General features: G+C 40.6%; 1 protein-coding gene and 1 non-coding gene across 2 annotated transcripts in view; one reads left to right on the top strand and one right to left on the bottom strand.

Moving 5' to 3' along the window:
• Positions 1–9,951, top strand: part of slc6a15 (solute carrier family 6 member 15) — a 51,909-nt gene extending 41,958 nt beyond the window's left edge. Inside the window, exons 10-12 of the mRNA XM_003221120.4 lie at positions 573–732; positions 3,040–3,202; positions 6,174–9,951. Coding sequence (XP_003221168.1) covers positions 573–732; positions 3,040–3,202; positions 6,174–6,545 — 695 coding nt within the window. The 3' untranslated portion in view covers positions 6,546–9,951. The remainder of the gene's footprint in view (positions 1–572; positions 733–3,039; positions 3,203–6,173) is intronic.
• Positions 9,952–13,151: 3,200 nt separating this feature from the next.
• Positions 13,152–13,223, bottom strand: trnaw-cca (transfer RNA tryptophan (anticodon CCA)). The gene has a single exon. It is a non-coding gene; the product is annotated as a tRNA-Trp (tRNA).
• Between the last annotated feature and the right edge of the window lie 2,007 nt (positions 13,224–15,230).

Here is a 15,230-nt window from a genome sequence, read left to right as displayed (position 1 = left end):
AAAAATTAAAAATCCCAAAGCTTTCAAAAGTTATTAGAGATTGTCAGCATTTTTTAATGTTTAGGGAACATTTTTGAATGAACGAATGAATTAATACTTTTTCGTGTCAGGAGCGACTTGAGAAACTGCAAGTTCTGGTGTGAGAGAATTGGCCATCTGCAAGGATGTTGCCCAGGGGACGCCCAAATGTTTTACCATCCTGTGGGAGGTTTCTCTCATGTCCCCACATGGGAAGCTAGAGCTGACAGATGGGAGCTCACCCTGCTTCCCGGATTCGAATCACCAACCATTCAGTTAACAGTCCTGCTGGCACAAGGGTTTAACTCATTGCACCACCGGGGGCTCCTAATAAATAAATAAATAAATGAAAAACTACACAGCTATTTGATATGACAAAATATAGTATCAAAGAAGAACTCATCCCTAAGAAAAAATTATACCAAAATATAAATGTTTGAGTGAAGACTCTTTCACCCCATTTCTGTTTGTTTTTTTTTTAAAAAAAAATATCATACCAAGAATATTAATGTTTGCATGATGACTCTTTCACCCCATTTCTGTTTTCTTAATAGTTACTTGCTGTCTTCTTGCATTTTGCATTGGCCTGATATTTGTACAGCGGTCTGGTAATTACTTTGTAACGATGTTTGATGACTATTCTGCAACATTACCTCTGCTAATTGTGGTCATTCTGGAAAACATTGCCATGTCATACATTTATGGAATAGACAAGTAAGTACCATGATGGTGAAATATTTATGTTCCACTATATAGCAAGAAATCTCATGGCAGCTAGCATTGAAGCAGGTTAAACAGGTTAAAAACAGTTAAGACAACTGAAATAAGCTAAAATAATTTATACAATATGGATAAAAATTAAAAATGTAGAAGTTTAAAAATCCATGTAATAACATTTTGGGATTGAATTAATGAGGTCCAAATGCTTCGATGAATAACCAAGTTTTAACTTGGCATCTAAATAACAAGAATTATTGTTGTACCTGCTTGGTCTTCATGGGAGGGTGTTCTACAGTTGGGGTGCCACAGCTGAGAAGGCTCTCCCTTAAGTTGGGACATAGAAAAGGGACACAGTGGTGAGATAAAGAGGAAGAGGTCTCCCAGCCCTACCATCTTCAGGCTGACACATAAGAAAGGTGATTCCTAAAGTATCAAGTCCCAATATATTTCAGCCCATAAATGTATTGGCCACCAGCACAGCTCGTTTAAAACTGGCATTGTACACTGATAATTCCTGACAGCAGTCGAGTGCTATATTTTGCAGTAGCTTCAACTTCCAAGTCTTCTTCAAGTGCATCCTAATGTGGAACATATTACATTAGTCTAATCGGGATTGGGGGGGGCAGTGCATGCACAACTGTGGTTATTTGTTTATTCATTGATTGATTTGCTTTATTTTTATCCTACCTTTCATCCCATAGGGAATCAAGGTGGCTAGCAATAACATGACACAACCCAGTAGAATTTAAAAACAAGGCAACTACAAAAATTAAGAATAATTAAATATTAGCGTCATGGATATAAAAGTTAAAATACCATCAAAATATAATAAAATACAATTAAAATTACATTTAAAAGCTGAACACCACCACCACCACCCCAATCCCACCTGCAACATCTGTAGCAGCCTTCCCCTCATCATCCCCCAAATGCCTGATGGCAGAGCTATGTCTTCACCTGTTTGCACAAGGCAAGCAGGGATGGGGTCATTATGGCCTCTCCGGGGAGGGAGTTCAAAACATACTGCTCCTATAGTGGGAGTGCCAAGAACCGCCAACCTTGATTTGTTTAAATACCCAACATTAATTACTGAACACTACAGTGATATTGGCACTGTTCTTTAACAAATACGGACTTGTCATATTCTGTAATATAAATATTATTAATTAATTAATACATATATTTGATCCAGTAATAGAAATGTCTCTTACTTTTGGGAAATATGTTTCATTTTTCAGAATAAGGTAAAGGTAAAGGTTTCCCCTGACGTTAAGTCTAGTCATGTCTGACTCTGGGGGTTTGTGCTCATCTCCATTTCTAAGCCGAAGAGCTGGCATTGTCCGTAGACACCTCCAAGGTCATGTGGCCGGCATGACTGCATGGAGCGCCGTTACCTTCTCACCGGAGCGGTACCTATTGATCTACTCACATTGGCATGTTTTCGAACTGCTAGGTTGGCAAAAGCTGGAGCTAACAGCGGCCGCTCATGCCACTCCCCAGATTTGAACCTGGGACCTTTCGGTCTACAAGTTCAGCAGCTCAGTGCTTTAACACACTTCGCCACCGGGGCTCCTTTTGGGAAATATGTTACATTTTTCAGAATAGGGAACACATTTAATCTTAGGCCATATATTATGGCCTAAGGGGGCCGGGCTGTGGCGCAGCTGTTGAGCAGCTGCCTTAAATCACTCTGACCATGAGGTCATGAGTTCGAGGCCAGCCCGTAGTGGGGTGAGCACCCGTCAATTAAAAAAAAAAATAGCCCCTGCTCGTTGCTGACCTAGCAACCCGAAAGATAGTTGCATCTATCAAGTAGGAGATAAGGTACCACTTATAAAAAGTGGGGAGGCAAGATTAACTAATTTACGACCTGGTATGAGGAAGTGCCGTCAGTGTGGATGATGAAGCAGCTGCTCCCCCCTGTGGCCAGAATCGAACATCCCCTCAGAAGAAGGTTAACTTGCCTCTGCGTCTGTCTGTCTCTGTCTCTGTTTGATGTGTTTATGGGCATTGAATGTTTGCCTTATGTGTGTTATAATGTGATCCGCCCTGAGTCCCCTTCGGGGTGAGAAGGGCGGAATATAAATACTATAAATAAATAAATAATAAATAAATATATTAGCATAATAATAATAATAATAATAATAATAATAATAATAATAATAATAATAATAGACAACTTTATTTGTACCTCACCACATCTCCCCAAGGGACTTGGGGCAGCTCACAACATGAATACTTACAGTACAATTCATAAACATAATTATCACAATTGAACTCATTATACTCCTTTCCCTCCAGGTTTATGGAAGATCTGAAGGATATGCTTGGCTTTTCTCCAAACCAATACTATTATTATACATGGAAATATATTTCCCCTGTTGTTTTATTATCTTTACTGGTGGCTAGCGTTGTTCAAATGGTGTTAAGTCCTCCTCATTACAGTGCATGGATTGAAGAGAAGGTGAGTGATGACTTTTAAAAAGGAACATACACTGCTCATATTGGAAGTGTACAGATAACAGGATGTAACGGAAAGCCTTATTTTATTGTTAATTTTTGCCTATGCTATTTAATGTTGATTTAGAGACAAAAGTGGGCAGAAGTTAGCTACTGATGATTGGCCATGTGTCACCATGGTAACGTAGCTGCTTCGGTAGAAATGTAACAATTCTAAGCTAGTGAAAGGGGCGGAGCTAGCTGGAGGAGAAAAGGAGGAGAGGATGTTTTAGAAAGAAGGGAGTGATGTTGAGGTTTCTGGTGAGGGAAACTTGAGAAAAAGATGTGTGTATCTGAGGTTCAGTTATGGTGGTCTCTAGCTGGGTGAGCTAGAGGGAAAAGGATCCAAGTTTAAGTTTGGGACTTCAGTTGGAATACTGAAGGAAAAAGTGACTATTATTGAGTTAGATCTGGGTTTTCGAGTGAGGTAGAACTGAAAAGAAAAGGAATAGGGGAGAGACAAAGTTTCAGTCAAGTGGTTAATGTTGAAGAATGAAAGATATGTTTGATATTGTATATATGTGAAACTGAAGAAGTAAACTATTGACACAAGTTACGATTGTTGGACTGAAGTAACCATAAATAAATAGTTCTCTGTTTCAAATAAAGAAAGTGCTTCTGAGTGGTAAATTGCTTGACTTAGTATCAGTAGAAGATTTGTCTCAAATATTGCCCCTCAGTGACTCATCATATTGTACATGCACACGTACAGACTCAAGGGTTTATAACTGGCAGTGGCTGGGATCCTGAAAGAAGGATTGCCCCCTGTCTGTTTATGAAGTGGACCCTTGCATTTAATGGTGGCAGCGGTGGGATAAAAAGATTCCCCCCTGCCTAAAAGAGCCTTGGAACCTTGCACAGGAGTACTGATAGTGAGGCATACAAACAAGGTATTTGAAATCAGAATTTTTGTATTAGATACTCTATGTTATAGCTTATGCAAGCCCCTTTTTCAGAAAAAAATTCTTAGCAAAGTATTAAGCATTTTTAATTTCCAGAAATTCTTTAAGGAGGCAGTTAGTATAGAATGGAGGTACACTACTGCAGATGGAGAAGATTTTTGCTAGTTAGAAGTAGAGTTTATCCTAGCTGTTTGTTAGTTTAAAAATACAGTGACCTTATGAATGAGAGTCCTGTTATTAAGAGTCCTACTCAGTTCCTGCAAACTCAGGATTGTGCCTTCCTGCTAGAGGACAAAACATTGAGGGGGAAGGCATCCTGCTCCTTGTCTATGTCAGCTCACTCTGCTATAAATTCCCCACTATTTGGAACCATCAGAAGAAAAGCAAGGCTTTGGAAGTGATTGTTGATCTTGATGTCACTTTTCCATTATTTACTTAGGATTGTTTTGTAAACTTTTTTTTTTTTTAAAAAGGAAGAAACCATTGCATTTTTGTGTTGTCGAAGGCTTTCATGGCCAGAATCACAGGGTTGTTGTATGTCTTTCGGGCTGTGTGGCCATGTTCCAGAAGCATTCTCTCCTGACGTTTCGCCCACATCTATGGCAGGCATCCTCAGAGGTTGTGAGGTATGGATAGGGGATGCCTCTGAGGATGCCTGCCATAGATGTGGGCGAAACGTCAGGAGAGAATGCTTCTGGAACATGGCCACACAGCCCGAAAGACATACAACAACCCATTGCATTTTTATTTATTAAATGCCTGTGAACTTTACCCATTCCTTCTTTTACTCTGTCATACTATACATATATTTTGTTTGAAATTACTATGTTTAACTGTTAATTTATGCTTATGACATTGTTCAAGCATTTAAAAATGTATTTTATTTAGCCTTAATCTTACAAACTGATATATCTTGAAGGGAGGGAGGCTTTCGATGGAACTGTCAGATGGTGGAACATAAAGTGGACTTGACCAAAAGTCTGGGAATGTCATGAGAACCGAAATATATACATCAGCACTTTGCTTGAAGGACATTTATACTTGCTGTTTCACATTCTGCAGTTTATTGCTATGTTGATCAAGACAGTTTAGTGATGCATGTTCTATGTCATAGGCTATTAATTTAACTAGACCATTCAAACTGATTGCCTTGCACCTCATAATCGTCTCTAATAGTTTGGGTTTCTCTATAGTCTTGCTTGCAGACATCTTTCTTGGAATCTGTCTCCCACAACCTCCTAAACTGTATGTCTTTAAGAGACTCTAATTTTCTTTAATACATGAAATGCCATCACTAGTTTCATTTATTTGTTTTCTGTTAAAAATGGGGAGACCTCCTCTATTCCATCACTCTGAAGGTTCAAAGGCAAAAATAATTAAAAAGAACTGGTGTTTCCAGCAAATATATATTAACATTTGCAGATCAGTACTCTATAGAAAGGGAGCCCCCAGTGTTGCAGTGGATTAAACTGCCAAGCTGCTGAACTTGCTGACTGAAAGGTCGGTGGTTCAAATCTGGAGAGCGAGGTGAGCTTCCACTGTTAGCCCCAGCTTCTGCCAACCTAGCGGTTTGAAAACATGCAAATATGAGTAGATCAATAGGTACAGTTCCAGCGGGAAGGTAACAGTGCTCCATGCAGTCATGCCGGCCACATGACCTTGGAGGTGTCTACGGACAAAGCCGGCTCTTCGGCTTAGAAATGGAGATGAGCACCAACCCCCAGAGTCGGACACAACTAGACTTAATGTCAAGGGAAAATCTTTATCTTTACCTGATCTATAAAAAATGGAAATAAAAGGATAAATGTCTTAATACTTAAATGGCTCAGTAGTTCAGAATCAAGACCAAGAATCTTGAGAAAAAATCCAAAATCCAGAGATAAACTTGGATTTAATATATTTTCAGATATCCCTGTTTTTGGTGCCCAGAACTCAAGAATTTAGAACTTGGAAAGCTTGAAAATGTTTTATTAAATAGGGGAGCAATGTAAAAGGAAGATGTCTAACCATATTTCTGTTTTTTTATTTGCACAGGCAACTGAAGAATTCCAGAACTACCCAACCTGGGGGCTGATCGTCTGTGTGTCTCTCATTGTTTTGGCTATGCTCCCTGTCCCAGTAGTCTATGTGATCCGCCGCTGCAATCTTATTGATGACAGCTCTGGTAGCTTGGCAGCTGTTTCATATAAAAGAGGGCGGATTATCAAGGAGCCTGTCAATCTTGAGGGAGATGATACAAGTCTGATTAATGGGAAGAGTCCAAGTGAGGTGCCCTCTCCAAATTTTGGAAAAAAGATATACCGAAAACAGACTGGCTCTCCAACTGTGGATACCGCTCCCAATGGTCGCTATGGTATTGGTTACATAATGGCAAATATGTCAGATATGCCTGAGTCTGACTTGTAGCTACAAAATAGGGTTGATGCCTCTGTTGTTATCCTGCACCACTGAACATTTGTTCTCTTTAAGAGAAGGGGTCAACTTCACTTACTGGAGTGCAATCTCAGGTGCCTAATGGCTGTCTCCTTGAAAAAGATCATGACCTGTGGTACAAAGAGCTTGAAAATCCCTTTTTTTGGCTCAGTTTGCTGGTTTCCCTTTGTATTGAAGGGAATGCACATAGATACTAATTGGTAATGGCCTCGCTTTGTCAGGATTGCCAGATTTTTAAAAATTATTTTTGCATTTAATTTGAAAGTTTTCTATCTTTAAAGTACAGGTGTTACCTCAGTTTGTAGCAATTTTTTAAGTGAATTCATATTTCTCTACTGCTGTAACTGGAATTTCCTTCTTTGTTCCCACTAGTTAAAGTCCCCCTTTATTGGAAAACAAAAATGTGTTCCAAAGAGTTTGCCAAGCCTGTTTTGACTGCACTTATTTGTACATAATGTTTTGTAGATACTCCCGTACTTTTTTTAAAGCAACCACAGTCCCTTAGGCTACTAGCTTAATATAAAAGAAAAAAAGAAGAAAGAAAAGAAAGCAGCAAACCAACACATTAAAAACCCTGCAGATTATTTTCTTACATGTAATAGCTTTATAGAGCAATAGTATTAGTCAACCAAGTATGATTATGCTGGAAACAAAAAAAAAATCCTCAAACTTTGGGAAATTGCATATGATGTGGCTGTATTTTGCATACTCTATATACTCATGTAAAAGTCTATACATTTTAATCAAAAATCAATCCCAAAAACCTGAGTTAACTTATCCACAGGTCAATGTGAGTAGTGCACCTAAACTCTTATAAAATAAAGGAATGATCCCTTTCTCTGAATGAAATGGTGAAAGGTAAGAGCTTAGTCTGTTCCAGGAGAACGTAAAACTCACCCCAAGCCTCTCTACTGTCTCCACTATCATGTCCCTTCAGGCCTTTTTGAATGCCTGGGTAGGGAAATGGTGGTGACTGCTAAAGACAAATGGCTCCTTGAAATATCATTGGCACTTTCCCTTCTCTGCAGAATGACGCTTGACATCCATGGATCATATCAAAATCCTTAATTTTGCTCCCAAACTTGTATTAAAATTATACATGAGGTCAACTTATACATGAGTATATATGGTATTATATTTGGTTTTTTAGTGTGAAAATTATGTCAGAGTGAGTCGCTCCACGACTCTTAATGATTGTGCAGATTCTGCATTTTTCTAAGCTGTGTGCCTAAAAAAAAGAAACACAAAAAATCTCTCCTAATATTTATTGTGGTTACAAGATTATATATATTATATTTATATATAATATACTTGTAATGTATATATGTATAGTAATATTGTATGTAATAGCTTCAAATCTTGAAGCAAGATGGCTTTAAAAACTGTTTCTGTTTTGCTTCTGTTTTATGCAAAGAAGATTGTCCCCCTGCCCCAAGTCAGTGATAATTCAGAACTGTATGCCATTACATTTAATCTAGGAATAAAGAACGTGGAAAGTTGTTTGTTTTTTATTTAATGGGATTTTTCAGCATATGTGTCTTTTAAATGAGTTATAAGAGGGAGGGCAGAAATAAATATTTTCATCTTCATATGAGATTAATTCAGGGCTATATACAGGTTGTGTATCCCTTATTCAAAATGATTGGGACTAGAAGTATTTTGGATTTGGGATTTTCTTTTTCAGATTTTGAATTGCCTGTTTTTGCCCATACATACATATCTTGGGAGCTGGGGACCAAGTCTAAACATCAAAATTGTTATTGCTTTATATAATTGATACCCTGAAGACATTTTTATATAATATTTTAAAATATTGTTGTTGTTCATAAACCAAAATGTGTGTGCACTGAACTATCAGAAAACAAAGGTGTCACCATCTTAGTCATTTATGTGGGCAATTTTCGATTTTGGAATATTTTGGAATTCCTGATAAGAAATGCTCAGCCTGTATTGATTGTGCAGAATAATAATTGTAATTTCCTTCATATTCTATAATTCTGTAGAACAGAGCTGCACAATTTGATAGTAGGTAGGGGCCAAAATTTAAATAGACTAAACTTCTTCCAACCACTCCACTTTAAAAGTAAAGGTATAATTAATGGTTAACTATTTTGCAAATATGCCATATTATATAAAAAAAATCATTTTCAATTAATGACATGAGGTGTTTTTATAATGTCAAAAACACTTTCTTTATCAGAACATAATCCAAAAATTGCAATCAGCAAATACTTCTTTACAAAGTCACCTTAAGTAAAAGACTTCTCAGCAGCAGCTATTTAGAAATCTGAAAACTAGCCACAGAACCGGCCCGAGGTAATTTCAACTGTTAAGCAAAAAAATATTTTGCGCCCCCCCCCCCCGATGCTGCAGGAAGCGTGACCACGTGATGCGGGAGGCGGGGCGTGGCCTCCCGCACCATGTGCCCTGGCCCTGCCTCACACGTCATGCGCCCTGACCCCGCCTCTCATGCAGCGTGGGAGGCAGGCCGTAGCTGTGCAATGTGGGGCCCCACCCAGAAGTGGCCCCACCTCCCACACCGCACGCCCTGGCCCAGCAGGCCAGGCCATGGTGGGAAAGTCCTTCCAGGCTGGCTGGGCCTTCGCCATGGCCTGGAAGGACTCCTGCTGCAGCCTGGCTGGCTGGGCAAGGCCAGTCGGGCCAGGGCGAGCAGTGCAGGAGGCAGGGCCAACCCTGGCCCTGCTTCCTGCACAGCACGCCCTGACCCCACCTCTCGCGCAGCGTGGGAGGCAGGGCCAGGGTGGGTGGCGCAGGAGGCAGGGCCTGGCCGCGCGATGCGGGAGGTGGGGCACCGCCCAGACGTGACCCTGCCTCCCGCGCTGTGCAGCCTGGCCCGCTGGGCAAGGCCAGCTGGGCCAGGGCAAGTGGCGCGGGAGGCGGGGCCAACCCTGGCCCCGCCTCCCGTGCCACGCGCCCTGGCCCCGCATCACACGCCCTCACCCTGCCTCTCGCACTGAAGACAGGCCAAGCACGGGGCAGAAGAAGAGGTATGCCTTCCTAGAGAGCTCGCTCGCCACCAAACAGGCTTTTCTGTTTGGCAGCGAGCGAGCCCTTGGTCCCCGCCGGGGGGGCACCTTGACGGCACCCCCGGGGACCGTGCATCCTAAGCGGGGGCTTCAGTGGCCTCCATGTTGGGCCAGGCCTGACTAGCCACCTCATTTTCTGTGTTTATTTCCTTGAAAAACTGAGACTTTTCAACAATTTGGATGCTTTAATTTATTTTTCACTGGTATCCAATTTGTTTAAGTCAGGATGTTTTGATCAGAAATGGCAATGAAGATTGTATGAAATGGCTATTCTCAGCAAACAAGGTGTAATGTTTTGTCTCTATTGTAATAAATATCTATTTGTCCCCTCCTGTGCTCTGATTTGATCTTCTGCTTTTTTGTATCACCCATTTTTACAAATTCACCCAAAAATTTTAACGTTAGAACCAAAAAATCTCCACTGTTCACATAGAAAGAAATAATGAACTGAATATCTGACCTTGGAGACAGCAGCAGACACTTATGTAACTTGGCAGACAGTCATGCAGCAAGGGAGGGGAAGAAGCCCTTGCATTGTTGCTGCTCATCCCATAGTGGACATCAGCTGGGCTGGACCATGCCTGCACTCACTTTGTCCCTCTTCAATGCAAGTAAAGACCGAAAACACCATAACAAGATATGACTTTTGGTCCTCTCAGACTAGAGACAGACTAATGATGGTTGGTTGCCAAGGGTCATATGACAAAAAGGAGACAGTGTGCAGTGGCAACCCACCCACCAAGTTACATTATGGGCAGAATAGTGACTAGTTGAAAGTGGGTTAAGGGGATGGTATTGGGTAATGTCAGGCATAAGTAATACATGGACAAATCACTCATTACATCTGGCCTAATTTGAATTCCTCTGCCAGCCAGAGCTAGAAAGGAATGGCCTCAATCCAATGTTTAGTTCCAACTAGAGTCCTCCAACTTCAGTGGGATTTCCATATGCGTCACCTTACCAAGTTCCCATTGATTTGATGATCCTTCTCTACTGAAATTTAACAACTGGATTCAGCCCAAATAGTTACAAGTAACAGATCTGTTGCTTTTGTAAAGTAACAAGAGTGTATTAAAAATAAAATTACTTTTATTGTAAAATCTGTAACTTTTTAGTTGAATTCCAAAGTACAGCAATGCCAAAGAGCATTTTAGTGACATTTAGAAAACATTTTTCAGGTTCCATGCCATTCTTTGGGTAATAAAGAACGAATAATTCAGAAATTGTCCATTTCTGAAATTAGACTTTCAGCATCAACAAATGTGGAAGGATGGCAAGCTGAATATGGTAATGGGCAGGGCCGTAGCCAGAAAAAAATTTCGGGAGGGGTTTTGAAAATTTCGGGGGGGGGGGGTTGAACCCCTAGCACACACCTCTCCCCGCTACAAACCTGTCAATATCTGCTTGAAATAGTGCCTGGAGGGACTCTTAATGTTTTGCGTCTCATAGACTTAGCATGGGGATTTGGTTAACCAGTTAAAATTCATGAGTAAACCAGGTTTTTTTTATAACCTGAAAAATTTCGGGGGGGGGGGGGGGTTGAACCCCTAAAACCACCCCCTCGCTACAGGCCTGGTAATGGGTATGTTACAATGACTGTGGATTAGCAAGATCCACATCCCCACCACTCCCCGGAAATATCTTTGCCAGCACCAAAGTTCTTGTATATTCATTGTCTCCAGAGCCTCCAAGAGAAATTATGCAAGGCAGAACAAGAATGCTTTTGCCCCTCCAAGCTGAGCAGGGGGATCACCTCCAAAATTAAGGAATTAGGGCCCAAATTGCCCTTAAATACTCTCATTGACAATTTTCAATGAACATAATGGTATATGATTTTTAAAATTGTGTTTTTTCCGTATTTGTTGAAAAACATGGTTGTAATAAAATATGAAGAAATAAGACAGCTGTTCAGGTCAGAATTTCACAGGTCACCTCTTGGCTTTCTGGCCATTGACTTACCATCTGAACCCTCTCTCCTTATAGACAGTGATCGCTTTTCTGGTTTCACTCAAAGGTTAAAGAATAACAGCCAGCAGTAAGTAGTAGCAGTAAGTGGCCAGAAGTTCAATAATTAAAATATTCATGCTGTTTCTCCCCCACCTCTTGCTCCTGTGTGTGTGTATGTGTACAAAACAAGAAAAGGCCTAGCACATTTTCTTAACCCATAGACATAGAATCATAGAATCATAGAGACCTCATGGGCCATCTAGTGCAACACACTGCAAAGAAGTAGGAAAATCACATTAAAAGCACCCTCGACAGATGGTCATCCAGCCTCTGTTTAAAGTCTCCAAGGAAGGAGCCTCCACCAAACAGGATGAGATGGATGGGTATGTGTATTTGCCACTGAAAAGTACACCAATATATAGAAATATAATTACCTTTGGGTTAAAATGAAAATCCACAGGAATGGAAGTAGAAGGGTGGTTTGAAAAAGTCGACCTGAAGAAATACCTGTTCATGTTTACCAGCTTCCAGAATTCATTGCCAGGTGAGCTCTCGCAGGATATGCTAACAAACATTGGGACTTCCAACATTCATTGTAAATTACAGCTCTCCAGCAGGATTCTGCAACCATTTTGATCATCGGATTGCTGTGAGTTTTTTGGGCTGCATTCCAGTAGCGTTCTCTCCTGTTGTTTCACCTGCATTTGTGGCTGGCATCTTCAAAGGTCTAAAGGCAAGCCTGCTCAATTATCACGAACAAACTCAGAAGTTTTTTTAAATTATAATTTTAATCTTCATTTAGAATATAGAATAAAAGGTAAAGGTAAAGATTTCCCCTGACGTTAAGTCCAGTCGTGTCCGACTCTGGGGATTGGTGCTCATCTCCATTTCTAAGCCGAAGACCCAGCGTTGTCAGTAGACACCTCCAAGGTCATGTGGCCAGCATGACTGCATGGAACGCCGTTACCTCCCCGCCAGAGTGGTACCTATTGATCTACTCACATTTGCATGTTTTCGAACTGCTAGGTTGGCAGAAGCTGGAGCTAACAGCTGTAAAATGAAACACCATCATATCTATGTACCACACAGGGTAGTTGCTGTCAGTTTCAAGAATAATAAGCATTCTTTGATGCCAAAAAGTGTCCTTCAAAAATTTGTCAGTCTGAATTGAAGGCTTCCACAATGATTGTTCATTTCCAGAGAGAAATAAAAATATACCATTTGTCAGATAAAGAGTCACTTTTGAGTTTGCTACTCTGCTCAGAACATGTCTTGAAGAAGAATATTATCTGATTTCTGGTTATTGTTAGCATGGGGGCAATGTCAGCAAGGCTGCTGACTCAGAAAAATGCAACATTTAATTCCCAGGTCAGAAACACTAACTTCATGACATAAAGTCAGAGGCTAACACTCCATGACAATTACAAGATGTAACTAAACATTTGTTTGACAACCAGTGGTATGAAAAATGTTGTATGTGAGCTAGGGGGGTTGCAGGTCCAAATTCTGGCTAGCTTGAACCTTGAACCAAGGCTACCTGCTCTCCTAGAGGTAAAATTGGTGTTCGTTTGTGCAAACAGAATTCTGACCCTGGTGTGATTTGAACACACAGCCTTCTGATCTGGAGTCAGACACGCTACCATTGCGCCACAAGGTCAGTGTTACTTTTGATTCAATCCTGCAGAACAACTGTTTGTTCTGCATCTGGCTTCAACTTTCTTGGCTTTGTGTGCTATATGAACCACACAAAGTATATCTCCAGCAAGCAGGGATCCTATGAATGAGCAGTTACCTCCAACAAAAGGAAGAGTGGGACATGAAATAATATATTTGATTTTAGTGCAGAAAATCCCAAATCTAAAATCTCTCTGACTCGAGCATTAGGCTGTTCTGTTTCACACTAAGCTGAGACCAGGTGGCTGCCATGTTTATCTGCATCACAACTGGCATAGGGATAAAAAAAGTGAACCATCTAAAGTTTGTATGATTTGAACATACAACTTCCTCATCTGGAATCAATGGCATCACAAAGCCCCCCACTGATTCTAAGCTGTTGCTACATGGAGGCTATTTGTGGGAACAAACCCACTGAAAGGAGTTTGGAGTGGAGCATGACAGAGCAATGAGATAATCAGAGATGCATTCCTTAATTTTTTTATATTTTTAAAATTGAATTACAGTAGAGTCTCACTTATCCAACACTCACTTATCCAACCTTCTGAATTTTCCAACACATTTTTGTAGTCAATGTTTTCAAAACATCGTGATATTTTGGTGCTAAATTCGTAAATACAGTAATTACTACATAGCATTACTGCATATTGAACTACTTTTTCTGTCAAATTTGTTGTCTAACATGATGTTTTGGTGCTTCATTTGTAAAATCATAGCCTAATTTGATGTTTAATAGGCTTTTCCTTAATCTCTCCTTATTATCCAACATATTCACTTATCCAATGTTCTGTTGGCCCGTTTATGTTGGATAAGTGAGATTCTACTGTAATTACATTATTTTATTTTATTTTATTTAAATGGATGCTCTTGTGCCTCAAGTTAGCACAAGGACTAGGGAGGAAAAGGAAATATTGAGCCTGGTATAACTTGAACACACAATCCTTTGATCAATGACCTCATCACATGGGGCTTTTTATCATCTTAGGATGCTTCCCCACCCATCATGCAACATCACTGGACTTCCAGTGAAGGCCCTGACCACAACTGGAGTGGAAGCATCATACGATGCTTCCTTCACAACACAGGAGCCCAAAGGAGCCTGCATGGATCAACACCTCTTTGGCGATGCTTCCCTGTGTGATGCGTGAAATGCTGCTGTGACAAAGTGGCACACAAGAGGACATTCTTGCCATTTCATCATGGAGGCTGGTGAAATGGTACAGAAGAGGCAGAGTCCTCTGTGTGATAAGGTTACTAGAGTCAAATGCACTACCATTGAACTATGAGTCCAGTTGTAGTTCTACATTTAGAAAAGGTAAATACTGGAAAGCACCCAACAGAATCCATAGGAAGAAAGGGAGATGTGTCTCAGTGCCCCGTGGATGGCTGTTTCTATTTTGAAAAGATAGAACACATATTGCCCTATATCTGTCTGTATGTACACATATTGCCCTATGTCTGTCTGTATGTGTGTTGTATGATTAATAATGGCATTGAATGTGCATTGTGATTCACCCTGTGTCCCCTTTGGGGTGAGAAGGGTGGGATATAATTACTGTAAATAAATACGTAAATATGTAAAATTGCTGCCAAATATTATCCATGATAGTCAGTATAATAGTAGCACTCCTAACTTCCTGCTTTCAAAATGCTGCTGTTGCCATGCTGATTCTCAGTTTTGGGGTTTTTTTTCGTGTCAGGAGCAACCAGGAGTTGCTTCTGGAGTAAGAGAATTGGCCGTCTGCAAGGACATTACCCAGGGGACGCTCCGATGTTTTGATGTTTTACCATCCTTGTGGGAGGCTTCTCTCATGTTCCCGCATGGAGCTGGAGCTGATAGAGGGAGCTCATCCACGCTCTCCCCGGGTGGGATTTGAACCTGGCAGCCTTCAGGTCAGCAACCCAACCTTCAAGTCACAAGGCTTTTATCCCCTAGGCCATCGGAGGCTCCTTTTTAATGTTTAAACAATGTTTAAATAAAGTTATGTTC

The sequence above is a fragment of the Anolis carolinensis genome, chromosome 5 (assembly GCF_035594765.1).
Source record: "Anolis carolinensis isolate JA03-04 chromosome 5, rAnoCar3.1.pri, whole genome shotgun sequence".
NCBI lineage: Eukaryota > Metazoa > Chordata > Lepidosauria > Squamata > Dactyloidae > Anolis > Anolis carolinensis.
Note: the sequence above shows the minus strand (reverse complement) of the source record. Positions and strands in the feature narration are given on the sequence as shown.